The sequence below is a fragment of the Musca domestica genome, unplaced genomic scaffold (genome assembly GCF_030504385.1).
Source record: "Musca domestica strain aabys unplaced genomic scaffold, Musca_domestica.polishedcontigs.V.1.1 15, whole genome shotgun sequence".
NCBI lineage: Eukaryota > Metazoa > Arthropoda > Insecta > Diptera > Muscidae > Musca > Musca domestica.
This window is the reverse complement of record NW_026712207.1, coordinates 13,330,889-13,358,636: the sequence shown is the minus strand read 5'-3', so window position 1 is coordinate 13,358,636 and position 27,748 is coordinate 13,330,889. Positions and strand designations below refer to the sequence as shown.

The 27,748-nt window shown below is 38.5% G+C and overlaps 2 protein-coding genes across 2 annotated transcripts in view; one reads left to right on the top strand and one right to left on the bottom strand.

The window, feature by feature from the left end:
- LOC101898098 (uncharacterized) overlaps positions 1 to 5,799 on the top strand; it is a 46,195-nt gene extending 40,396 nt beyond the window's left edge. Inside the window, exons 4-5 of the mRNA XM_005188404.3 lie at positions 78 to 3,516; positions 4,798 to 5,799. Of these exons, the coding sequence (XP_005188461.1) occupies positions 78 to 3,516; positions 4,798 to 5,718 (4,360 nt within the window). The 3' untranslated portion in view covers positions 5,719 to 5,799. The remainder of the gene's footprint in view (positions 1 to 77; positions 3,517 to 4,797) is intronic.
- Positions 5,800 to 11,686: 5,887 nt separating this feature from the next.
- LOC105262135 (uncharacterized) lies at positions 11,687 to 19,680 on the bottom strand. The gene is made up of 2 exons (XM_059119836.1): positions 19,663 to 19,680; positions 11,687 to 12,985 (listed from the first exon to the last, which is right to left on the bottom strand). Exons 1-2 carry the CDS (start codon positions 19,678 to 19,680, stop codon positions 11,687 to 11,689), a joined length of 1,317 nt encoding a protein of 438 aa, XP_058975819.1.
- Between the last annotated feature and the right edge of the window lie 8,068 nt (positions 19,681 to 27,748).

Here is a 27,748-nt window from a genome sequence, read left to right as displayed (position 1 = left end):
TTCTGGTATATTAAAATGTTTGGTTTCCTAATTCAAAACTTCATTAAGAAATCTTTCTATTCCACTTTCCACTTCAGAACATTCAATCGCCCCAAAGAAATGGCATGTCTCTATGTGGCCTTTGTGGAAAGTTTCCGTTTAAACTCGGACTTCTGGACCTGTGAAACGTTGGACTACATTTTGAAAATGGGCGAAAAGCTAATTGTCAAGAGTCACAAAATGAACTACAAAAGTCCGAACAGTGATTACGATATAATACCGCAAGTGGTGGAGCGCCAGGCAGAAGTTGGTCTAAAACTGCATTTCAATGGGACGCTGAAGGGTGAACCGAATATTTACAAGGCCTTGAGTTTGTATTTCAACAAATACAATGCCTGTGTGGTGTGCTTGTCGAACATATATCTGCTGATACGCAAGAGATGCAAAAACTCCTATTACATTTTCGATCCCAATGGCAGGGGAGAGGATTGTGCAAGAGATTCCGTTGGGGGCAAATGTGCTCTGATGCTGACCAACTTTGTTGAACATTTGGTCCATTTGGTGGTGAACCTCAGTGAGGCTGCCAGTATGGGCGAGGAGTTTCATTTGTATGAAATAAGTTTGGTAAATTTTGGCAAGATTAGTGAACCTTTGGCCCGGCGACCCTTTCCCAAAAGGTTCCATAAAATGTGGACTGTGGTGAATGAGAGCTATGCCTTAATTCCGGGCTGTAACAATGGCCTGTTTCCACCCACCTCGGGTGTGATACCGAATGCCTCAATGTTGATTTCCGTAATGGCCATATTGTATAGCTTAATTGAACGACCCATGGACTGGACCTCGGACTCGGTGGATGAGCTGATACGCCTGGGCACGGCTTATTACAAAAGTTTGAGGAGAAAACTAAAGCTAAAGGATAATCAACAGATAAATGTCACCGATTTGCCAGATAAATATGTTTTGGGCACATTTAAGGCCTCGCTGAAGAAGGCTCCATTTTTCTACACTGGCACAGTTTCAGATTATTGTAAAAAGTTTCAGGATTCCCTGCTGGCTTGTGGCCTTGAGGCTTTATTCGGGGCCCAGTGGGAGGGAGCTTTAATACAAATCGACAATTGCGTGGTGGCAGCTTGGCGGGATGGCGAGCTATTTTATATCTATGATCCATTTCGTCGCGACAAGGTGGGCCATGTTTTGGATCCCGAGGATTACATGTCCAAAGGTTATGCCGTCCTGCAAATGCACTCAAATAAGGACTCCTTTTTGAAACACCTCCATGAAAAGTCTTTGAAAATGCGCAATGGTGGAAAATTGTTTTTGCATGCCATCAATGTGGGTTGCATCAAGCCCATAATGGATGGCAAGGTGCGGAAGCTGAGATATCCAAAACTTAAATTGACTCCCGAAACCTATGCCAAGGAAAATGGGAGGGAGGGCAATGAAGCAGAAGGGGCGGCCGGAGATCAATTGGCCCAAGTAGACAACCAAACCGGGGGAGAGGAGGGAGGCGAGAAGAAAACCAAGAAACCCAAAAAATCCAAAAAGGATAAGAAGGACAAAAAGAAGTTGGAAAAGGTCTGCAGCATTGAATCGCTGAAGGAGCACGAACGCCTACCCCTAATGGATGATAATGAAATCATTGAAAGCCTGGCCCAGCGAATTGTGTGTGAAATAGTTGACTCCCTACCCGAATCCGCAGTAGATAGACCTAAATTGTATAAACCGGCTGCCCAGGTCCTCTTGAGGTCTGACAAACAGTACCTGGAACAATTGGAATACATGGTAAGACATGATCAGGATTATGATAATGTCAATGCAGCTTTTCCCACACAACCACCCGCTGAAAGCCCCACCATAACCCTGGAAGAGGAATTGGCCAGTCCCAGTAATTTCCACAGCCTGCCCGAAGGTACCTGGATAATTCTGGGTTCCCAAAAGCAGCCACGTTTGCATGAAGAACAGGCCAAGGTGAAGGGGTTGTTGTCCTGCCTTGTGACCCTTGGTCTTACGGCACGCTATAAAATATCCTCCTGGACAGCGGAGCTAATAGATTATGCCCTCAGGGCCACGGAGAAGTTTGAGGAAGATCTACAAACCTATCAGTATCTGCTGGGAGCGGTTTTATCAATGAAAGTGCCCTCGCTGAGTTTGGGCCAGCGTAGCTATGAACTAAAGGTGGAGAAAATAATTAAATCCGACCTCAGCAAACCCCTGCGGCAGGTCCTGCTCGATTGTTTGATAAACTATAATCGTATCCTGGTCATATGCCAGCAATTCAGCTGTGCCCTGATAAAACGCTACAACTTCCTTTACATGTTTGTCGGTTATCCAGTCAACCAGGTTGGCTATCGCCAATTCAAGAGGGGGCCGGCATGTTTGCTAAGATCCGTAGAGCTGGACTCGCTAATAAGGCGCATAGAATACGGCTGTAATCCCCAGGGCTGCGATGTAACCAATTATGTGGTCATCCCTGTTAAGGTATATGACATCACGCCCGAGGAAATTGGGCGCTATCGGCCATGGCCAGCCAATGTGGAGCAGCGTATGTATCGCCAGGCATTGAAGGAACAACAACGCCGAGAGCAAAGTAAAAAGTCCAAATTGGAATTTTTGGAAAATGAATTGCTCGTGGAAAGGGAACGTTTGGAGGAGTTCCAAGAGGCCAAGGCCCAAGCCAAACAAAAAAAAGTCAAATGGCCTCGAAACAAAGAAACCTCTGCTGAAGCATCTTCGGAAGATGATCACACTGTGGTGGCAGATAATGAATATGACGATGAAACCCCTACAGATTTACCACCCAAACACCAGTTCGGCTCCAAACTTCCACAACAACGTGAGGAATCTCTCCCTCAACCCCTACTCTATGGCTACCACCTGCGTCACAAAGATTATCTCTTCAAAATACAGGGCAGTAAATTCCTGGAGGGTCGTGACGAATGTCTTTGGGATCAAATAAAACCCTGTTTCTTTGCCAGCACCCTGTCCATACTCTACGCCATTCTCAAGCCCCACAATCAATGGACCGCACAGCGCATAGATCAAGTAATCGATTCCACGCGGATTCTTTGTGATGCCATTGACGATTTCTCCAATTCTTCGGAGAGAATTGTCAAAAATATTTCCGTCGAGGATTACACCTTTGACATATGGATAAAGATTTTTGAACCTCTAGGTCTTATTGGAGACCTCGGGCAGCAAATTGAGAGAGCCACCAAAGCGCGGAAGTATCTACTGATCCACACTGCAAATTCTAGCTATGCCATATGTCGCGATGTTCATTTCCATTTATTTGATTCGTACTCCTCAATGCATGTCCTGGATAATATGCCACGAAGTGACATCGTGGATGAGGAGGATGGAGAGGGGGAGGAACGTAGTAGGCGAAAGAGATTCAAGGCGATGAAAGGTGTTAAACGTTATCCGGAACGTAATACTGCTTCGTGGATTCTATTTGCCGATATCAAGTCCCTGGTGCATTATATGGATCAAAGGGCCTGCAGTCCGACGTGGAAAGAGGACGGGGAGTATTCATTTTTTGTAAGTTATATTCAATCGGAAATATTTTCTATAGACAAGAGATCTTTGAGGGTCTTCTGGGCCTACACAGATCTATTGGGACCTTTAAATGATTTTTGGGGTCTCTAAAAGGGTAGAAGGTCTCTAAAAGGTTATGATATTTAACAGGTCTTCTGGCAACAAAAGGCCTTTAACAGATCTTCTGGGGACATTAGGCCTCTAACAAGTCTACTTTTGATCAGAGACCCACAACAGGACAAAAGCCTCTAACAGGTCTTCTGTGGACAGAAGGCTTCTAACAGATCTTTTGTGGACAGAAGTCCTATAAAAGGTCTTCTGGGAACAGAAGTCCTTTAACAGGCCTATCAGTATCTGCTGGGAGCGGATACTCTGGCCAGAGAGTTTCAGCAAGCCTCCTTCAAAACGTCTTCTTGGGACAGAAGTCCTTTTTTTCTGGGGACAGAAGTCCTTTTAGAGGACCAGTTGAAGGACTTCTGTTCCCAGAAGACAGAAGTCCTTTTTTTCTGGGGACTTCTGTCCTTTCAACGGAAGTCCTTGAAAAGGTCTTCTGGGGACAGAAGTTCTTTTTTTCTGGGGACTTCTGTCCTTTAAACGAACTTCTGGGGATAGAAGTCCTACAAAACGTCTTCTTGGGACAGAAATCTTCCAAAAGATCTTCTGGGGACAGTCCTCTCAGAGGTCTTCTGGGACAGAAGTCCTTTAAAAGGTCTTCTGGGGACAGAAGTCCTTTAAAACGTTTTCTGTGGATTGAAGACCACAAATAGGTCTTCCGTTGGCCAGAGATTTTTAGCAAGCCTTCTGTGGAAAGAAAGCTTTTAGCAAGTCTTCTGTGTCTTCTGTGGACAGAGGTCGATTAATAGGATTTTGGATGACGGAAGGCCTTAAATAGATCTCTACAGGCCCCTAACTTGTTTTCTGTGGACAGAAGTCCATTAACAGGTCTTTCTGTCAGTAGGAGACCCTTAAAAGTTCTGCTATACACAAAAAGCCTTTAAGAGATCTCCTGTAGACAGAAGCTTTTTAGCAGGTTTTCCATTGGGCAGACTCCTCTAACTGTGTTTCTGGGACAGAAGGCCTTTTAGGATCGTACGGTCTTTAAATGGTCTTCCGTGGACAAAAGGCCTTTAACAGCTCTCCTATGGAGAGAAGACCTTTAACAGCTCTTCTGTGGACAGGTAGTTGCCTTTCACAGCTCTTCTGTGGACAGGTAGTTGCCTTTCACAGGTCTTCTGCCGATCTATTCAGATATCACAATTCACAAAAACTTCTGATTTCTTTTAGGTCGTCGACATCATCTCCTACAAGAAATCTCCTCTCACAGCGAACATACTTCAACTGCTAACAGGAGTGGATGCCTGCAACATTCCCGGCGAGGAGGAAGCGGCAATATGTGCCCACAACGAAACCCCTGCCTGGCTGGAACATTGCCTACCCATTTGGAGTCGTTTGAATCGAAGAAATGCCGCAGGGATATATCGCGGAACAGCCGTGTCGAAATATAAGAAATTTGATATTGAAATTGAAAATCGCCTGTGGTCCCTTTGGGGTAATTTACATCCTCAGGCCCCGGTGTTTGATAGTAAAAATCGTGGTAAACAATATTTGGCCTGTTGTGTTATGGCCTTGTGTGCGGCTCGACTATATCGCCTGGCCGATTGGAGTTCTCAACTTATGGATGCGATTATCATCAATGGGGATCGGTATCACGAGCAGAGTATTGCCGACATTAAGATACGCGACTATGAAATGCGTGCCGAAGATCTGGATGTTGAATGCCGGCTGGATAATGTAAAATTTTCGGTCCACATTGAGCCACTGTGCTATGGCCAATTGTACTGCCGACCCAATTTCAATCGTATGAATTTAGCCGAGGCTCTGATGTACTTCTTCAACACCCACCACCAATTTGGTTTGTTACAATGCTCGAAGAAATGTCTGGCTTTTGGTCGCCTGCCCGGTCATGATGGTGGCTATTTTATGTTCGATTGTCAGAGTCGTGAACATCCGCTGTTTCCCAAGGGCCAAGGGGCCGCCTATGTTTTGCGTACAAAATATTTACAAATTTTACTCTACTGTCTCGTGGTCACTCTGAATATTCCCTATTATAATGTCCAATTTATGCTGCACAGAGTTGAGACGCTGCCGGAGAATACATCCGTGGAGGATGACGATGGACGAGGTAGCTCAAGGGCTAGTCAATGAGGGGTTATATCGAATGTGTCAATTGTGAGAAAATTTTATGTTTAAATAAAAATTATTGAATGTCGCCTCACAATTTAAAAAAAGCAAAAAAAGAAAATACTTTCAACCGGGCCGAACTTTTTAATACCCTCCACCATTTCGAAGGAAATTGAAAAATTAAAAAAAAAATCCGAAAACAACCACTAAATGAAAACCGTGATATGGAGGCTATACGAAAACGTGGACCTGCACAGACAATTTTCTGTCTTAGGTTGTAGTACCCATTAGGATCTGCCATTACAAAATTTTAAACGATTCCGGTGAATAATGTTGCTGAAATCATTAAAATACCGAATATCGGGAGGTACCGTTATATGGGGGCTATACGAAGACTTGGACCTTGCCAAAATTCAGACTTTCATCTCCTCTTCTTTGCACTTGGTACCTTTTAGTACGAAAAAGATATAATATTTTAAATCAACTTTTGTTCAGATTTAACTACGACATAACTTCGTACCAAATTTTAGAATTCAAATTCTTACCTTGTAATATTTAGTACCTTTTTGGTACGAATTTTCAAAAAAACTGCTTTATCTTATGAAACTTGATCCTCTTGCTGGAAAAGAACAAAATTGTTGGTTAAAAAGCATAGTTTTTAGTATTCCCCGGGATTTTTTGATTTTAGTTCTCTTTTGGTACAAATGCCCGTACTACGTACCGTTTTAGGTATTTTTGCAGCTGAAGTGACCCTCATGACATATTTCAGACATTTAGCTCTTCTTATTAGCTTGTAGTACCATTGGTGTCAAAAATACAATTTATCATATCGAAATTCGTACTTTGTACGAAATTCGTATTTAGCTAGACAATTTTAGTACTTTTTTGCACGAACTTTAAATTCCTCCCCATCCAATCCAAGTACCAACTTTAAGATCCAAAATAGAGTTCTAAGTAGTAGTAGTAGTTTTTAGCACAATTTTAGCACGAATTTTTAAATGAACTGCTCTTTTCGGCCACTTCATCCCGTAAGGGGCTTTCTTGTCCTATTTCGAAACCATGGCGCTAATTATCCATATTTGGTACTTTTGGTACCCTTTTTAAGTACAGAAGAGGTAATATTTATTAAAATCAAAATTTCGCAGAAAACCTTAATTTCGCTGGAGAAAACTATGTCCCAAGTTTCAAACCTCCAATTTTAACCGTGGGATAAAAAAAAACTGCAAAAAAGTCAAACGCCATAATTTTTAAATTTTTTTCTAAATTTTATTGAATGAAAGCAAAAAAGGTCGGAAATAGCATCAAATTTTAGAATAAGTTTAGATTTGTTCGAATTGGTGACCTTTGGCACGAATTAAGGCCTTCAAACATCCAATGAAACCGTCACACGCTGTTCGAATGTTGCTCTGCGGTATTTGGCCCATTCCCGGCGAAGCGCTTGCTTGAGGTGAACGACACTTTGGTATTTTTTAGTGCCAACCTTGCTTTCCAAAATACTCCAGACACAATAGTCCAACGGATTGGTATCCGGAGATTTTGGTGGCCATTGTGCGTTGGAAATGAAGCGAGGAACCTCATTTTGCAACCATTCTCGGGTGGCGCGTGCTGAGAGCGTTGGTGCTGACTCCTGTTGGAATGTCCAAGGTCTGCGGCCAAAATGTTTGCGTGCCTAAGGCTTTAATACGCCCTCCAGAATATTTCGACGATAATATTCGGCATTTATTCTGATGCCACGGTCGATTAATACAAGCGGAGAGCGACCATCGGTTGTTATGGCGGCCCACACCATTACCATGGCCGGCGCTTGAGTTCTGGTGGCCAACCGATGGTGCACATGTTCAGCTGACCTCTTTGACAAGTAAACACGATCATTTAGTTCGTTTACAAACTGCTGGACAACGAATGTTTTCTCATCGGAGACGGAGAAAACCAAATTCGGCAGTTCACCACTTTCGGCCAAGCGAAGCAACTCTTTACCACTTTTGAGTCTATATTCTTGCTGTTGCGGTGTAAGTTCTTGCACTTTACCCCGAGCTCATTTTTCAATATTTGCCCAATGGAATATAGCGATATGTTCAGCTGACGAGCCATTTTTCGGCCACTGCGACGCGTCGCTTTTTTACTTTTCGAACCATTTCTGCTGATGTTGCTGTTTTCTTCCGTCCACTTCCTTGTCGTCGGGCTACGCTACCAGTATCACGACGATAACAAGCGATTGTACGAGACACAATAGACTTATTCACATTTAAATGCTGGAGTGCTCTAACGATAGCCACTTGTGGTTTTCCAGCCGAATATAAAGAAATCACACTATCACGCTTGAAATCCATCACGTATAACTTTTTTTTCTGGAAAATTCTCACCAAAATGCTTTTATATGCTTGTAAACAATACAGTGAGCTGTCACTGGAATAATTTTAACAGCTGTCGGACGAGTGGCTTAGAAATGACAGCAGTCTGAAGTTGGTTATAGTTTTTTTTAATGTCACGCTGTATAACAAAAAATAACAAAACCGCACCATTTTGTACAATTTTGTACCTTTTTGTGTTATTTGTATCTTTATAGTACGAATTTCCAAAAATCCTGTCTCCTGTTCAAATAGTGGTCCTCAGGAAAAATTTAAGACTCTTACTGCCTTATTTCTTTAACAATATTGTACAATATTTTTTTTACATTTAGTACTTATGGTACTCTTAAAGTACGAATTTCCAAAAAGTGTACTCTTTTCCACTGGAGAGTGATTCTCATGGAAAATTTGAAAGTTTATCTCCTACCAATCGATTAATTACGCCATTATAATTTTTTTAACTTTTAGTACCTTTTGTACTCCTAAGGTACAAAATACCAATATCTGTCCTTATCTCAATTCGTTACACAAAGAACTCGAAAATTCCCAAATATTAACTCATCAACTGCTTTATTGTGACAATGTACCATTTTGTACTGTTTCGTACTTTTTGTACCCTTTAAGTACGAAGTACCAAAAATCTCGCTTAAGACAGAAGTATTGTCCATGTCCAGATTTTAAAGTTTTAAAAACACTCGAATGCTTAATATTAACTTGGTACCATTTGGAACGTTTTAGTACCTTTTTACACCTTAAGTGGGAAGTGGCAAAAATCTTTCTTATTTCATCATTCTGCAGAAAAAAAGTGGCCGCCCTATGCAAAATTTCATAGTTCCAACCACTTAATAATGATGTTGTACCAATTAGTAGCTTTAAGTGTCCATAAAGTACGAATTTCTAAAAAATCAGATATTTCATAGCTCTACCTTTTACCTGTCGCTCAACAATTATGTCGTATCGTTTTGTAACATTCCTAGGTTTTTATATCCCTAGAATGCGAATTTCCAAAAAATCCCCCTTATTCCATCCCGTTGCCTTTTCAAAACTTTGGCTGTTACCAATCACTCAATAACAATTCTCTACAATGTTTTTTTTTTAAGTCGATTTAACGATGTCCGTCTGTCTGTTGAATTCATGATACAGCCCACATTATTTGACGTAGAGCGCCAAAATTTAGCAGAGCAATTTGTATCGGTACCTCCCGATATTCGGTATTTTGATGATTTATGCCACATTTATTCACGGATTTGTCTGAAAATTGGTATTTGTAGGTCATAATGGGTCCCTGTACGTGTGGCGAGACATTGCATGTATAGGTCCACGCTTTGGTATAGCCCCCATATAAAGGTACCTCCCGGTATTCAATACTTTGATAATTTTTGCCACATTTATTCACTGATTTGTCTAAAAATTGGTATTTGTAGGTCATAATAAGTCCTAGTTCGTGTGGCGAAACATTGTATGTATAGGTCCACGTTTTGGTGTAGTCCCCATGTAACGGTACCTCCCGATATTCGGTATTTTAATGATTTTTGGCACATTTTTTCACGAATTTCTCTGAAAATTGGTAGTTGTAGGTCATAATGGGTCCCAGTTCGTGTGGCGAATCATTGTAATTATAGGTCCACGTTTTGGTATAGTCCTCATATAACGGTACCTCCCGATATTCGGTATTTTGATGATTTATGCCACATTTATTCACGGATTTGTCTGAAAATTGGTATTTGTAGGTCATAACGGGTCCCTGTACGTGTGGCGAGACATTGCATGTATAGGTTCACGCTTTGGTATAGCCCCCATATAAAGGTACCTCCCGGTATTCAATACTTTGATAATTTTTGCCACATTTATTCACTGATTTGTCTAAAAATTGGTATTTGTAGGTCATAATAAGTCCTAGTTCGTGTGGCGAAACATTGTATGTATAGGTCCACGTTTTGGTGTAGTCCCCATGTAACGGTACCTCCCGATATTCGGTATTTTAATGATTTTTGGCACATTTTTTCACGAATTTCTCTGAAAATTGGTAGTTGTAGGTCATAATGGGTCCCAGTTCGTGTGGCGAATCATTGTAATTATAGGTCCACGTTTTGGTATAGTCTCCATGTAACTGTACCTCCCGATATTTGGTATTTTGGTGATTTTTGACACATTTTTTCACGAATTTCTCTGAAAATTGGTATTTGTAGGTCATAATGGGTTCTTGCTCCTTTGGCGAAACATTGCATGTATAGGTGCACGATTGGGTATAGCCTCATATAGCCGTATTTCCCGATATTCGGTATTTTGATGATTTTTGGAACATTTTCCCATGAATATTTCTAAAAATTGGTATATGTGAGTGATAATTCTCTAATGTTTCCTTTACCCTAGGGTGGAGGGTATTAAAAGTTTGGCCCGGCCGAACTTAATGTTTTTATACCCTACACCACATAGTGGTCAGGGTATTATGTCTTTGTGCATTTGTTTGTAACAGGCAAAAGGAAACGAGATAGACCCATAGTTACTTTTGACGATCTCCATAGAATCACTTTCTGAGTTGATTTATGCATGTCAGTCCGTCTGGCCGTCCGTCCGTCTGTCCGTCCATGTTTTCTTGTGAACAGAATGCAGGTCGCATTTATTATCCGATTGAGATGAAATTTTGCAAACAACATTTGTTTGGAATTGAAATTGGAGATAATCGGTCAAAATTTAGATATAGCTCCCATATATATCTACGTCCGATTTGCCTTTTATTGTGCACCAAACGTGTAATATCTGCCCAAATAGTATGGAATTTTGCACATACAACCAAATTAGGCCTGAAAATAAGTATGTCAAATTTGGTGAAGATCGGTTGAGATATAGCTATAGCTCCCATATATATTGTTCATCCGATTTGTTATATTTGTTACCCACAGCCGTAATATGCACTCTGTAACAACGATATTCAGGGAAATATATCAAATACAGCTCAGAAATATCTTTGCCAAATTTTATCGAGATCGGTTCCGATTTGGATATAGCTCCCATATATATATTTATCCGATTTCAAATTAATTCTGCACCGAATGGTCAATAAAAGTCCGAATTTAAATGATACAAATGCTTCGGCATATTTAGTCGTTCGAACTTTAAATTATAATTATAATCATAGCGTGTATGATTGAATTCTCCCATAAAAACTTTTAATTGTTATGTGGAGCTCTACTAAATTAGCAAAGTGGTGTGGGGTATCATAAAGTCGGCACCGCCCGACTTTAAGACTTTCTTTACTGGTTACCTTTTCCCAATGGTCATCCCTATGACAATCTGTTACATAAATGGTGAACAACTTTCACAGGGTCACCTCTTACCAATCACTTATTAACAATACGATACTATTTTGTACCTTTTGGTACTATTGTACCCTTAAATTTGTTTTCTTCCAAAAAAACAATCTAATCAAATCGGAACACTGTTTGAAAATCGAAGAAAATCCACTCCGTTCGTTTTAAATTTCATTCTTTCTTTCTTTTTTTTAATAAAATTAACAGTCGTTTTCTTTATAAACTATTACAACAACAAAAAAAAACGTTTAACAACTACATGGTACATATTCACAAAAACAATAACAACAAAAAAATAATCAAACATGACTCTTCCATTTACAGAACGTCAATTCAATGACGATAACGGAAACGTCTCAAATTATCATCGCCTGTTTTGTAATGATAACCATCTTCCCTCAGAACATGACCGGGCTCGACAGGGGCCACAGGTTGCATTTGTGGCTGTGGCTGTTGTTGCTGGTCATCTTGATTCGCCTCATCGAAAGCAATCATATTTTGCTCTTCCATTTGGGCGATGGCATCAATCATGTCGGACATCTGTTCCTCGCGATAGGCCTGTTGTTGCTGTTGTTCACGCAACAATTGTTCCTGGTACTCCTGATAGGTGGGCTGGGGCATGTCCTCGGCTGGGGGCATCATTACATCCATGGGTGGAAGATATTGGTTTTCGGGCACAGCACTGGCCGTGGGGAGATAGTGATTCTCGGGAACTTCAGGTGGCAAAAATTGTGACTGTGGCACGGCAACGGGTGGAAGATATTGTTTTTCGGGTTCGCCAGTGGGTGGCAGGTATTGGTTTTCGGGCATACCAGGTGGAAGGTAGTGATTGGTGGGTGGCAGATATTGTTTTTCGGGAGTTTGTGAGGGAGGGAGATATTGCTTCTCCAACATTGCGGCAGGGGGAGGTAGATAGTGGTTCTGGGGCATTTGAGGTGGCAAATAGTGATTCTTGGGCATTGCAGTGGGTGGCAAATAATGATTGCTTGGCATGGCTGTAGTTTCAGCTGCCTCTGTGTTGGTGGTGGTGCTTTCGAAATTCTCTTGCTCCGTGGTGGTGGACATGGCCATTGTACTCATCTGCTCCGTTGTAGTTGTGTCTTCAGTGGTAAAGCTGGTGGTGGTGGTGTCAGGGGTCATGTCAGTTGTTGTAGTGGACATCATTTCTGTTGTTGTTGTAGGCACATCTGTGGTGGTAGTCGTCTCTGGAGCCGTAGTTGTTCCGACGGGTGGCAAATATGTTCTCATGGGCATTTCATATGGCACTTCTTGTTCCCGTGTCTCGGCAGTGCTGGGTGGTGGCTGGAGATTTTCAATTTCTTGTGCTGGGGGTGGAGGAGGCAAATAACGGCTCCTCACTTCAGGCGCTGTCTCAATGCGACTGGGCATCGATTGGATGCCATAGATAGGTTGGCCATCCTTGACAATTTCAATTTGTGTCGGCAATTCAATGACTTCATGTTGTTCGATGGTCGTTTCGACACGTTCGTTTGAAGGTCTTCGGTGGCGAGGTTGCTGCTGCTGTTCGTGTTGGTGATGATGCTGATGATTTGGTGGCAAATAACGATTTGTTAAATGGGAAACATCAGCTGTGGCAACAGCAATAATTGCTAATGATACCAGAAGTGTTTTCTGAAAAGAGAGAGGGAGAGAGAGACAGGGTGGAGAAAAGAGAAGGTGGAGAAAAGAGAAGCAGAGGCATGAGTAAATATTGTTTCGGTATAATGGCTAATATTGGGTCAAGGTTAAAGGAGGAGGAAATTAAGTTTTTATTGTTTGATTTTATTGACCTCGAATTGAATGTGACAACAATGGGTGAAAGAGTAGTGCTTGAAATCTGCAATTTGACATAAGGGTCACTGTAAACATGTAGGGTTGAGACTTAGAGGTGGTTTTGGAAAAACGTACTAATAAAGTACAGAAAAGTACTAAATTAGGCTTAGAAGAGAAGAATGGAGCTGGAGTTATATGTTTTGGTGGATTTAGAAATGCGGAGTATTTTGTGTACGAAGAGTACTAAATTTGATATCTTATGTAGGAAGAGAGCTACAATGAAAAGTACTAAATTTGGTATGAAAAGTCAGAAAAAGAGCTCAAATGGTGCTTTGGGTATTAGGATCATGATAAGCGTATGACGTTAAGATAAGGAGATGCATTTGGAAATGCGTACTCAAACGTATACGAAAAAGTACTGAATTGTAACAAATTTGGTATAGCGTGTAGAAAATAACTAGAATTCCACATTTTGGTATTGGGATCATTCAGAGTGTACGGCATTCAGATAAAGAGATACATTTGGAAATACGTACTATAACGTGATGAAAAGTTCTAAATGGTACTAAATTTAGTACAGTTGGAATTATGATAATGCGTTGTTTTTTTTTTTAGAAATTCTTAACGCATAATTTGCAAAAAGTACACAATTTGGTATAGAAAGTCGGAATGAGTATGTAGGATATAGACAATGGGGTGTTTTTAGAAATTCGTACTTTATGGTGTATGAAAAAGTACTAAATGGCACTAAATTTAATATGAAATGTTGGAATATAGAATTGAATTTGTGAATTTTGTAACAAGCGTGACTGTAGGTGTGTGGAATTTAGACAATAGGGAGTTTTTGGAAATGCGTACTTAATATGTACAAAAAGCACTAAATGTTACTAAATTTGGTCATTATACCCTCAGCCTAGCCATATAGTGAGGGGATATATCATTTGATCCTTCTGGTACCTCTCCCACAAAATGTCGAAATTTTCAAAAAAATATTTTACAGCACAGAAAGAAAAAGGATAATCCGATTTTGCTCCAACTTTGCAAATCCTAATATTTGTATCAGTACTAGGTCAGGTGCGAAAATTGGCTATATCGGTCCACTCCATCAGGTACCTCCCCCACAAAGGGTCAACATTTTGAATAATTACAAGAATTATAAAATGTGATGTAAGAGTCCGATTATCTTCAATTTACACCCATCACAATATTTTTATTAAGCCAAAGTCTGCTGCGAAGATGGGATATATCGGCCCACACCTTCTGGTAACTACCCAATATAGAGTAAAAATTTTGAATATCTACGAAGCTCATATGAAATTAATTTTCGAAATTAATATCCGATTACATTCAGACAAGGTACATCTCAATATTTCCATCAACACAATATCTGTTATAAAGATGGTAGAGATCGGACCATTTTTTCTGGTACCTCCTCCATCTGTAGGGTTCAAGATTTTGAAAAAAAAACTCTCAAAGAAAACGAAATAAGCATCCAACTCTCTTAAAATTTCGCGCATACAAACATTTTTGCCAATAAAAAGATCTGTTGTCAAAATGATGTACAGGGTGAGATGAAAAAACTGCAACTAATTCAGACTCTAAGCTACTAGTCCGACAGCTGTTAAACTTTTTCCAGGGACAGCTTATTATATTGTTTACAATCGTACAAAAGCATTTTGGTGAGCATTTTCCAGGAAAAAGTTTTTCGTGATGGAATTCAAGCGTACTAATGTGATTTCTTTTTTTTTTTTGGCTGGCTATCGTTAGAGCACTCCAGCAATTAAATGTAAATAAATATTTTGTGTCTCATACCATCGCTCTTTACCTTGATACTGGTAGCGTAGCCAGACGTCAAGAAAGTGGACGGAAGAAAATTACAACATCAGCAGAAATGGTTCGAAAAGTAAAAAAGCGACTTGATCGAAAACCGCGTCGCAGTGGCCGAAAAATGAATCGTGAGCTGAACATATCGCAATATTCCATTCGGCAAATATTGAAAAATGAGCTCGGGGTAAAGCCATTGAAATTTCAAAAAGTGCAAGAACTTACACCGCAACAGAAAGAAAATAGACTCGAAAGAGCTAAAAAGTTCCTTCGCTTGCCCGAAAGTGGTGAACTGCCGAATTTGGTTTTCTCCGTCTCCGATGATAAAACATTCGTTGTCCAGCAGTCTGTAAACAAACAGCTGAATATGTGCCCCTTCGGTTGGCCACCAGAATTCAAGCGCCGGCCATGGTGATGGTGTGGGCCACCATAACAGCCGATGGTCGCTCTCCACTGCTATCAGTCGACTGCAGACCTTGGACATTCCAACAGGACTAAGCACCATCGCACTCAACATTCAGTGGTTTCATTTTCCGTTTGAAGACCATAATTCGTGCCAAAGGTGACCAATTCGAACAAATCTAAACTTATTCTAAAATTTGATGCTATTTCCGACATTTTTCGCTTTCATTCAATAAAATTAAATTGCAATTATTGTCCAATCCTTATGACAATTTTCATAGGGGTAGGGTTAGGCTCAGAAGGGCTAGGTCTATTGTTTTCGAAGATGTCCGTGATATATTTAGGGATTGAAATATGACCAACAACTAAAAATGATTTTGTTGCCGTTATAAAGGAGACGAAATCTCGCATGAAGGGTTTAAGGCAGCTACTTTTGTGTGATAAAATACCAACAATTCCATTCTACGAAAGTCTGAAAATAACTTACAGGCGAAATCCAAAATACACAAAAGGCGAAATTCTGGCTTTTAATTCCGATTTCGTTGACGAATATGCCAAATATCGTAGACAAGCAAATCATATAGATGAGTCTAAATTTGGAGATACAGAGGGGCTTCTTACATTTGGCTATGATAGCAAAACATTTAGGGGTTTAAATGAACCGAAAACAGAAACACTTTCCTGATCACACAATTGAAACCAATTGACACGGAATTTTGCATGAGAAGAGAGTTACGGACAGGGAAGAAGCGTAGCATTTTTTGGATGACCATTGGATTATATTTAGCTGTAAAATGGACCACAACAATTAACAGCACGACGGAGTGCTTAAATATTGGGGAAATGTCCCTGGTCAAAATGCTAAGGGTAATATCTGTGTAGTGTTCCATGACATAATTTCAAAAACGAAATCTTCAAACATGGATTTGGACCTAAGGGAGCTTCTAACATATTGCAGTGTTGTAGAGTATGACATGGTCGGCCCCGCACGACAATAGCCTCTGCTTACTTGTTTTTATAACATTTTATCTGTATGAGGTATGAAAATGGTATACTTCGATCGACTATATCTAGTACCTCACGCTCTTTTTAACATTTTCTAAAAATTATCACATATCTCATATAAAGTGAAAGAAGTAAGCAATATAATTCAAACCTGGCACGTCGCAATTTTTATAGCATATTTATTTAGGTCCGATACGAAATGGTCAATATTGGCATATTCCTTCGTTACCCACTCCATAAAGGGTCAACAATTTGAATTATCACAACAGAAGTCAAAATATATTTTAATCATCGAACATTGGCTGAGGGTATACATCTGTCGGAAAAACTGATTGATTCTTTTTCACTAGTTTTAATTTTTTATTAATTTCATGTATTTGAAGAGCGATCCTTGATAGGACTTCATCTTAAAATAATTTTATTCTTTTTTCATTTAAGAATATATTGGACTATAAATTGTACAACTATAAATGATGGAGCTTAGAATCCATCAATTGATTCACAATTTTTAACACTTTTTTACACGCCTTTAACTCACTATTCTAATGGTTTAGAGGGATTCACATTACGTCCATTATTTCACCATAAATTCTCATTTCATATTTTAATTCAACACCGTAATCCAAATTTTTGTAGCGTCAAATTCCTCAGAACTTACCATTTTTATTTATGAAAAAGAAATTACTTCCGTTTTTTTATTTTTAATTTCACTACCACCCGATCGATGCTTCGCGTCAAGACAAAAGAAAAGCTCTGTTAATTCGTAGAGTTTGTAATGGGAACTGTTGTCAAATAAAGAACATCGGTGACTATTTATACAATCAAATTAAAAACACAGTGAAAAAACAAGTACTTCGTGGTGGTGGTGGCTAAGAAAAGGCCAAACAAAGGCCTTCAGATCTTAAGCATCCATCTAAGCATCTATCGATCGATCGATACACAGGCCAACAAACATCCCCCGTCCGTCATTAAAAGAATCCCATTGACTTTAGTTTCGGTTCAAATCGTTGCTTTTTTTCTTCTTCTTCTTCTACTCGTTTCAAGTGGACAAGCACCAAATTTAAGCATTCCATTAACACGCCGGACACAAATATATCGGCCACACTATTTTTTTTTTCGAAAAAAAAAAAACAGAACAAATTGGCGGAAACAACGCTTAATAAACAATAAAACGATTACAACAACAATCAAAACAAAATCAAATCAAACGAATAATAGAAAATTAAAAGCATACAAATCACAGCTTAGTTTAAGATACTTTAATTGCTGTTGGTGTTGTTGTTGGCGATTTTTGTTAAGTCTCCATGTGCGTATGAATGCTGTCCGTAAATCACAGCCATAATGAGTTATTGAATACTTAAAATATTTCTTCTATTTTTGCTTCTATTTCTATTGTCTCTGTTGTTGTTGCTGTTGATTTCAATTGTCAAATGATTTGTGTGTTGTGATCTGTTTAGATGGTTATCAGTCGACGTGTGTGTTTCGTTTTGTATCATTTTTCTATAGACAATTCTCCCACCTCAATTCGCTGAATCATTGGCCCCACTACCCTACAACGGCGATTACTACCTGTTAATTGTTCTTTGATAGTACAGCATAGTTTTGTGTGTGTGTGTGTATCTGATGCTTGTGTTTGAGACATTCATTCATTCATTAAAATATTTGCCAGGCACAGTGGGTGAACTGTTTTTTTTTTTTTTTTTGAATTTTGTAAAATGATTTCAAGGTATCTGACTGATTGACTGATACGCTACAGATCCCTTCATGCAACAGAAGTAAATTTAGGGGAAAATTAGTTAAAAAGTATCATTGCCGACAGATGTATATCTTCAGCCAATGTTCCATTATTTAAATATATATTGAATTTTGTTATGATTATTCAAATTGTTGACCCTCTATGGAGTAAGTTCCGACGGAATGGTCCATTTCGTATCGGACCTAAATAAATATGATATAAAAATTGCGGCATGCCAGGTTTGGACTATACTGGAAACTTCCCACACTTTACATGAGATTTTTATTCTTCATCTAACACAGATAAAAATGTTGGTATGGGAAAAAGTATTGAAAATGGTGGCCTTTGTGTGTGAGGTTCTAGAAATGGTTCGCAGATATATATCATCTTCACAACAGATCTTGAGTTGGAAAAAATGTTTGTATGTGTGAATTTGGAGAGAGTTAGATACTTATTCCGTTTTCTTTGAGCGTTTTGTTTTTCAAAATCTTGAGCCCTGAGTGGGGGAGGTACCAGAAGAAATGGTCCGTTCTCTACCATCTTTATAACAGATCTTGTGTTAATGGAAATATTGAGGTGTGCCAAGTATGAATGGAATCGGATATTAATTTCGCGTTTTATGAGCTCCATGGATATTGACAATTATGACCCTTCATTGGGGAGGTATTAGAAGGAGTGGACAGATATAACCCATCTTACCAGCAGATCTTGTGTTAGTAAAAATAATTATTATTCTATGATATTTTATTATATTCTATGATATTTTTGGGTTTTCAAAACATTGACCCTTTGTGGGGACGTACCAGAAGGAATGGTCCGATATCTACTATATTTAAACAGATCTTGTGTTGATGGAAATATTGAGACGTTCCAAGTCTGAATGGATTTATGAGCTTCATGGATATTCAAAATGTAGACCCTTTGTGGAGAAAGAGTGAACTGATATATTCCATCTTCACAACAAGACTTTGAGTTAATAAAAATATTGTGATGGGTGTAACTTGAAGACAATCGGACTCTTACATCACATTTTACTTATAAAAGGTTATAATTAATCAAAATTTTGACCTTTTTGGGGGGAAGTACTTGGTGGCGTGGACCGATATTATTCGATATTATCCTAGCACTGAGGCGAATATTAGAATTTCCAATGTTGGAGCAAAATCGGGTTATCCTTTCTTTGTTGTGAAGTAAAATATATATATTTTTTAAAAATTCGACGTGTAGAGGAGTGGACCGATATTGCCCCGAATCGAACTCGATCTAAATTTGATAATTATATTGCTATGTACCATGTTTGGACCCAATTGAATACTCCCTTCGAGAGTTATTGAACGCAGCAAACAGACGGACGGACATGGCTAGATCGACTCCAAATGTCCTGAAATGGATTTGGTCCAAAGAGGCCCTAGGTCATAAAACCGTTATTTCGATGAGACACATTTTTGCCGTATCAAATGATATTTACCCTTTCTAGCTATATGGCTGAGGGTATAAAAAGTAGTTCTCTCTGAGCGATTTTCAAAATTCTCTCTTAGCCGTTGAAAACCATGGGTAAAAAGCAATTAACTTTGGGATTTTGGGCCATTTTTATACTCCGCCATAGTATAGAAAGTACATTAAATTTCTCATTCCGTTTATAACAACTCGAAATATACATTTTTGACCACACAAGGTATCCATATATTCAGCATAAAATTCTATGTCGATTTAAAGATGTCTGTCCGACTGTCTGCCTGTCCGTCTGTGGAAATCACTCTAGCTTCGGAAAGAAGTGAAGTAGGTTGATAAAATTTAGCTCAGATGTGTGTTAAGTCTACAGGACTTTTGACATTGAATATAGGCTATATATCTCCACGTTATGCTATAGCCCCATATAAATACCGAATAATTCAAGGTTTTTGTTTGGGGTGTTTACGTCACAATTTGAACCCCATTTTGCTGTAAATTGGCAGCATATGTTTCCATTATTTAAGAAACATCCTTGTAAAGCAATTTTAACATGGGTCTGAGTTTCCCTATATCCCTCATATAACTGTACCAGTCACACTTTTCACGGGAAATGTTTCAAAACTGGATTTTAAAGTTACTAATGGGTACTATGATAAAAAATTCCTCATGCCGATCCACGTCTTCGTGACAAAAAATTTTGTGAAATATTTTATCTTGGTACGATCACGTTTAAAGCGAGGTTTTAAACATTTCTAAAAAATTGACCAAAAAGACAACTTTATTGGCTCGCTTGAAGTTTAAAATTTTCAACAAAAATATTCCCCGTATTTTTATCTGCAATATTGTCGAAGACACTGCATATCTAGATGGATTCCAAGGAATCTTAATCCGAAAATTTATAAAAGTGTTGGAAATCGGCGTTTGGAAAGTTTACATCGCAATGGTACCTAAATAGAAAGGGGAACTTGATCGCTCCGTCAGTAACTTTGCGATGTAAACTTTCAAAACGCCGATTTCCCCGTGATTATTTTTTTGAGTTGCACAGAGTTACAAATACAAATGCAGGTCTTGTTAAAGCCCTGATTTTAGTTATTGCGAGGTTTGTGGCTAATTTTCCATTGAATTGGCTGAATATTTTTTTTTAATTCTCCGGGGTAAAAACCTCCCGACAGATCTTAGTTTATATAAGCATAATGTAAATGGTGCACAATGAGGAAGATTTTGACTTCAAATTATTTTGACATGATCACTCATCCAATGTGATCTTATTTTTACAACCCCCCCTCAGCAAAACCAACATTTCACAAAATCTCCCACTGTGCAGCAATGAAACAATTGTTAACATCGCCGTTGATGTTTGTACACAATGATAAGTGCGTCTTCGATGTTTTTGCACATAAATGGTTTTACTTGATCGCTCCGTTAATGTCAGCATTTAATTCGTGTTTGTCAATTATTTTTACCTCTCGGACAAGTGTCGGAATATTCAAATGATGCTGTTATTAAACATTATTATTTATTACTAAGCGGTTTTGGTGTGCTAAGCCAGCAAAACATCTTATCATTGGGAATGCCCTACAATTGGTGAGGCTGAAACAAAGTTCACTTCTAGTTCTTCAATTTGAAACGTGTTGATGTAGGTTGTGAGGTTCTTCTTCGAGCACTTGAAAAATGACATGTCAATGACATCTCAGAATTAATTGTCGAAACATAGCAATGTCGATAGTTATAAGTGGATGTTCACAGGGGAATGCTTTTTTTTAAGAATGAGAATGAGGGTTATGTGAGAATTAAAAAAAAAATCTTGAGAGTTCAAAAATGAAACAAATATCAATATTTAGGCGTTATAGACAGACCTTTGAAATACCTACCCCAGTGTAGTATTTTTATGAGAGCGTCATACCAAAATGATTAACCATATAACCCGGCTTAAGGATAGATATCAGAAATAAGTTAAAAATCTGTAATTTTAAAATCCTTACAGCAGTTTCCAACATATTTAAATCAAAATAGAAATAATTACACTGTGCGACAAAATTAGATTTTTCCAAAAATGATGGGGAAATCCAGCAGATTATGAAAGTAGAGCTAAAATAGAATACAAGTATATCGGCGTTTCAAAGTATACATTGCAAAATAACCTAAATAGAGGTGTCTAGTTCCTTTATCTTCCACACTTTTGAGAGTTTTCCGATTAATATTCCTCGGAATCTGTGTATTTAGTTATAGTGTCCTTGGCAATATTGCAGATAAAAATATGAGGATAATTTTGGTCAACAAAGAGATCTCTTATAAATATTTTAAAAACAAATCAATGTATTCCATTTGTCATAAAATTCGTCTTTAGATCCTAGAAGATGCCAAAAGTTTAAATCTTATTTTCGAAGGTTAAGTGTTAAGTGGATTATGACCGAAAAAAAGACATTATCCCCATAAATGTATTGGGTATTGCGATTACGACACAACATCAAAAAACCCAAAAAATAATTTAATTTTATAATAAATATTTTTATACCCTCAACCAAATGGCTAGAGAGGGTATATATCATTTGATACGGCCAAAACGTGTCTAAACGAAATAACAGATTAAGACCCTAGGTCTCTTTGGACCAACTTTCGAAGGGAGCATCTGGTTCGTTTCAAACCTGGTACATCGTAATATTATTATCAAACTAAGATCGAGTTCGGAGATGGGAACTATCGGTTCACTCCGTCTAGTACCACCCCCATAAAGGATCGAAATTTTCAAAGAAAATATTTTACTGCGCATAAAGAGAAAGGATCGTCCAATTTTGCTCTAACTTAGCAAATCCTAATATTTGCATCAGTGCAAGGTCACGAGCGAAAATGGACAATATCGGTCCACTCCATCGAGTACCTCCCCACAAAAGTTCAAAATTTGGAATAATGTTAACTCTTATAAAATGCGAATAAAGAGTCCGATTGTCTTGAAATTACACACATCAAAATGCTTTTATTATTCTAAGGTCTGGTGTGAAGATGGGATATATCGGTCCACTCCGTCTGGTACCTCCCCCACAAAGGATCATTTGCACATCTCCATATTTCCATCTACGCAAGATCTGTTATAAAGATAGTAGGGATCGAGACATCCTTCAGGTACCTCCCACACAAAATTTTAAATAACCAAAACGATCATAAAATCTGAAATAAGCATCCGGTTCTCTTTACATTACACACATCACAATATTTATATTAACCCAAAGTCTGGTGTGAAGATGGGATATATTGGTCCACTCCTTCTGGTACCTCCCCACAAAGGGTCAAAATTTTGAATAAACATGAAGCTCATAAAACGCTGAAGTAATGTCCGATTCCATTTAGACTTGATACATCTCAATATCTCCATCAACATAAGATTTGTCATAACATAAGATAATAGAGATCGGACAATTTCTTCTGGTAGTATCATAGCATCAAATTTTAGAATAAGTTTGGATTTGTTCGAATTGGTCATCTTTGGCACGAATTATGGCATTCAAACGGCCAATGAAACCGTCACACGCTGCCTGAATGTTGCTCTGCGGTATTTTGGCCCATTTCCGGCGAAGCGCTTGCTTGAGATGATCGACACTTTGGTATTTTTTGGTACCAACCTTGCTTTCCAAAATACTCCAGACACAATAGTCCAACGGATTGGTATCCGGAGATTTTGGTGGTCATTGTGCACTGGAAATGAAGCGAGGAACCTTATTTTGTAACCATTCTTGGGTGGCACGTGCAGAGTGCGATGGTGCCAGAATATTTTCGCGATAATATTCGGCATTTATTCTGATTAATACAGTAGATTAATACGAACGGAGAGCGACCTACACCATCACCATGGCCAGCGCTTGAGTTCTGGTGGCACACCGAAGGTGTACATTTTTAGCTGACCTCTTTGGCAATTTTGTTTGTTTACAAACTGCTGGACAACGAATGTTTTCTCATCTGAGACGGAGAAAACCAAATTCGGCAGTTCACCACATTCGGCCAAGCGAAGCAACTCTTTAGCTCTTTTGAGTCTATTTTTTTTCTGTTGCGGTGTAAGTTCTTGAACTTTTTGGAATTTCAATGGCTTTACCCCGAGCTCAATTTTTAATATTTGCCGAATGGAATATTGCGATATGTTAAGCTCACGAGCCATTTTTCGACCACTGCGACTCGGGTTTCGATCATGTCACTTCTTTACTTTTCGAACCATTTCTGCTGATGTTGCTGTTTTCTTCCGTCCACTTCCTTGACATCGGGCAACGCTATCAGTATCACGGTAACGAGCGATGACACGAGACACAAAAGATTTATTCGCATTTACATACTGGAGTGCTCTAAAGGTAGCCCCTTGTGGTTTTCCAGCCAAATATAAAGAAATCACACTATCACGCTTGAATTCCATCACAAATAGCTTTTTTATGGAAAATTCTCACCAAAATGCTGTTGTACGTTTGTAAACAATATAATGAGCTGCCACTGGAATAATTTTAACAACTGTCGGACGAGTGGCTCAGAAATGACAGTAGTCTAAAGTTGGTTGCAGTTTTTTCATCTCACCCTGTAGATACCTCACGCAAATGTCCACATTTTCCATAAATTTGCACATATCTCATATAAGGTATAGGCAGTAGACGATAAAGTACAAATATGGCACGTTGTATTATTTATATCAGACTTAGGTCAGATACGAATTGGAAAATATTGGCCAGCTGCTTCCGAACCTCTCCCATAAAATGGTCAAGGTTTAGAATAATCATAACTCAAGGCTGGGGGTATACATCTATCCGAATGATACTGTGTAACCTATTTTAATACATTTCTTAACGACTTTCAATCTGCAGTTGATAAAAATACAGCAAAGTGCAAAATTTTGGCAAAAATCGGTAGATACTTTACGCAAATGTCCACATTTTCCAAAAATTTGCACATATCTCATATAAAGTATAGGAAGTAGACGATATAGTCCAAATATGGCAGACTTAGGTCAGATACGAATTGGAAAATATTGGCCAACTGCTTCTGAACCCCCCCCATAAAAGGGTCAACGTTTAGAATAATCATAACTTAAGGTTGAGGGTATACATCTATCCGAGTGCGAAATTTCGCCAAAATCGGGAGCTTATTCTGAAGCCCATTCTCCAAGCCAGAAAGACGGCCGGACACCCTTAGATAGACTTCAAATTTCCTGTCCATTTGAGGGTCTATAAAAAATCAGAGCAAATATTTCCTAGTTTTTCCCTCGTCAGCAATTCGTGCTCGCGAGAGGAAATGCTAGAAGTGAGTTTCGCTCTTTACACGAATTCTAGCGAGGTTTTTGGGAGGTGTGATTGAAATATCAAAATATCAGCGAATTCCCTTAAGTAATGTCCACGACCTTTGAAGATATCATATTTTGCAAATGTTTTCCTGTAGGGCATAACATTGTCGCTGTCTATTTCCTACCATGACCAAGTAAATGTTCTGAATTTGGTATTGGAATGTTCAAGTGTTCAATAAGTAGTTTAAATTTTATTTTGAAGTGAATAATGCCCATAACAAAATTTTGATGGACAACAAACTTCAGCTGATTGTCATGGGGGTATTTTCCTGATTCTTCTCAATGGTCTGTCGCCTTTTCGGGGTTTTATTTAAAATCGTTTAACGGTGAACTGCGTAAGTGATACATTGCGATTTAAGCTATATCATTGACATGTGTGTATGTCCGTTCATTGTTTCATCTTGGAATTGGAGTAGCACCAGCAACCACAAGAACAAACAGCAACAACACTAGCAGATGTGGTGCTTAAGGCAAGGTTGCCGCAAAAAAAAAAACAAAAAAACTTGGCGGTCGTCATTAGCAGTTCACAAATTGGACATCCGTAAAAAAAATACAACTGAGCTTTGTGACTCAATTGTTCGGCAAAACAAACAAAAAAATGCGACGGATTTTAATTCAATTTGCCAAAAATATTGGCAAAATCAAGGTAATATTGGCACTATGTGTGTGTGTGTAATTTTGATTTATTTACAATTAATTGGTGTTTTTTTTTTTTTTTTTGTTGGAGTACACTTCATGGTAGTGCTATTTTTTGTTTCGGGTCATTAAAACGCGATTGAAGGAATGATTTAATTCGATTTCGTTTTATACGATTTGTTTGATTTGATCGACATTTAGATTTGTATGACAAATGGCTATAAAAACACTTGGAAATTGCTGCTGCCAGAACTAATTTGTCTCTTGTCGAGGGCTGACTGACTGGCTGACTGATTGTGTGGTGTGTTTGTTATTTATTTAGCCATTGAATTATGGGTAGTTCAAATGGCTAAATCAACATCAACTGCATGGTGACAGTTTGTCTGCAACGATGTTGAGGTAGGTTGCTGTCACAAATTCGGATTTTTGTTTCAAAGGAAAAAATGGTTCTTTTCCAGAACGGGTAATTTTTGGAAATTTGAAATAAAGGTTCGGTAGAAATTACCAGAATCCGATCAATTAGTTGAATCAGTGTAGGTGTAAAAATTACAGTACCGGATCAGTCCTTTTTTACCTTCCCGGAAAGGGAGAGATAATTATATATCTTTAAAAACGGCAAATAAGAGTCCCATTGTCTTCAAATTTTCAGATCCCAATATTTATGCCATCAAAAGATCTGGTATAAATAATCTACTACTCCATCTGGTACCTTTTCTACAAAGGGTCAAAATTTTAAAAAGTAAAAATAGCATTTTATCATTGTTTGGAATAATTGAAACAACTCCCTGTATTACCTCCCCTATACCGGTCAAATTTTTGAACAAACATAACCCTCACGAAGTGCAAAATGAGCAACAGATTCTTTTCAAATATGACACATCATATATTTCTACCAACACAAGATCAGGTGGGTATATGGGATATACACCTCACAACATGCGAACCAAGTCAACGATTTTATTAACACTTTATATATCACAATTTTTTCAATAACCAGATACGAGATATGTGAATATGGAATATATAAGTCCACTATTTCTGAATAATTATACCCTCAGCCATATGGGTAGAGAGGGTATATATCATTTTAGACCCTAGGTCTCTTTGGACCATATCCGTTTCAGGACATTTGGACCTGGCGATGTCCTCCTACTGTCTGTCTGTCTGACTGGTGCGCACGATAACTCTCAAAGGGAGTAACCGATTTGGTCCAAACTTGGTACATCCAAATATTTTTGTTAAACTTAGATCGAGTTCGGCAATATTTGTCCACTCCTTCTGGCACCTCTCCCACAAAAGATCGAAATTTTCAAAAAAATTTATTTTTTGCACAGAAAGAGTACCGATAATCCGATTTTTCTCCAGCTTTGCAAATCCTAATATTTGCGTCAGTTCGAGGTCAGGTACGTAAACGGACAATATAGGTCTACTCCAAGTACCTTCCCCACAAATGGTAAACATTTTGAATAATTTCAACTCTCATAAAATGTGATGTAACAGGCCGATTGTCTTCAAATTTCACACATCCCAATATTTTTATTAACCCAAGGTCTGATCTTAAGATGGAATACATCGGTCTACTCCTTCTGATACCTCCACAAAATATCGAGTTTTTAAAAAAAATATATTTTCTGCACAAAAAGAGAAGCAATAATCCAATTTTGCTCCAACTTTGCAAATCCTAATATTTTCGTCAGTTAGAGGTCAGGTACGAAAATGGACGATATCGGTCCATTCCATCAAGTACCTCCCCCACAAAGGGTCAACATTTTGAATAATTACAACTTTTATAAAATGTGATTTAAGAATCTGATTGTCTTCAAATATCACACATCCCAATATTTTTTTAAACTCAAGATCTGGTCCAAAGATGAAATTTATCGGTACACTCCTTCTGGTACTTCCCCCGTAAAAGTTGGAAATTTTGAATACCCATGAAGCTCATAATACGCGAAATTAACATCCGATTCTATTAAGACTTGAACTATCTAAATATTTCCATCAATACAGGATTTGCTATAAAAACGGTAAAGATCGGACCATTTCTTCTTGTACCTCCCCCACAACAAGGGTCAAAATTTTGAATAACCAAAACGATCATAAAATCCGAAATGAGCATCTGGTTCTCCTCAAATTACACACGTCACAATATTTTTATTGAACCAGTCTGGTGTGAAGATGGAATATATCGGTCCACTCCTTCTGGTACCTCGACCACAAAGGGTAAAATTTTGAATATCCATTAATCTCATAAAAC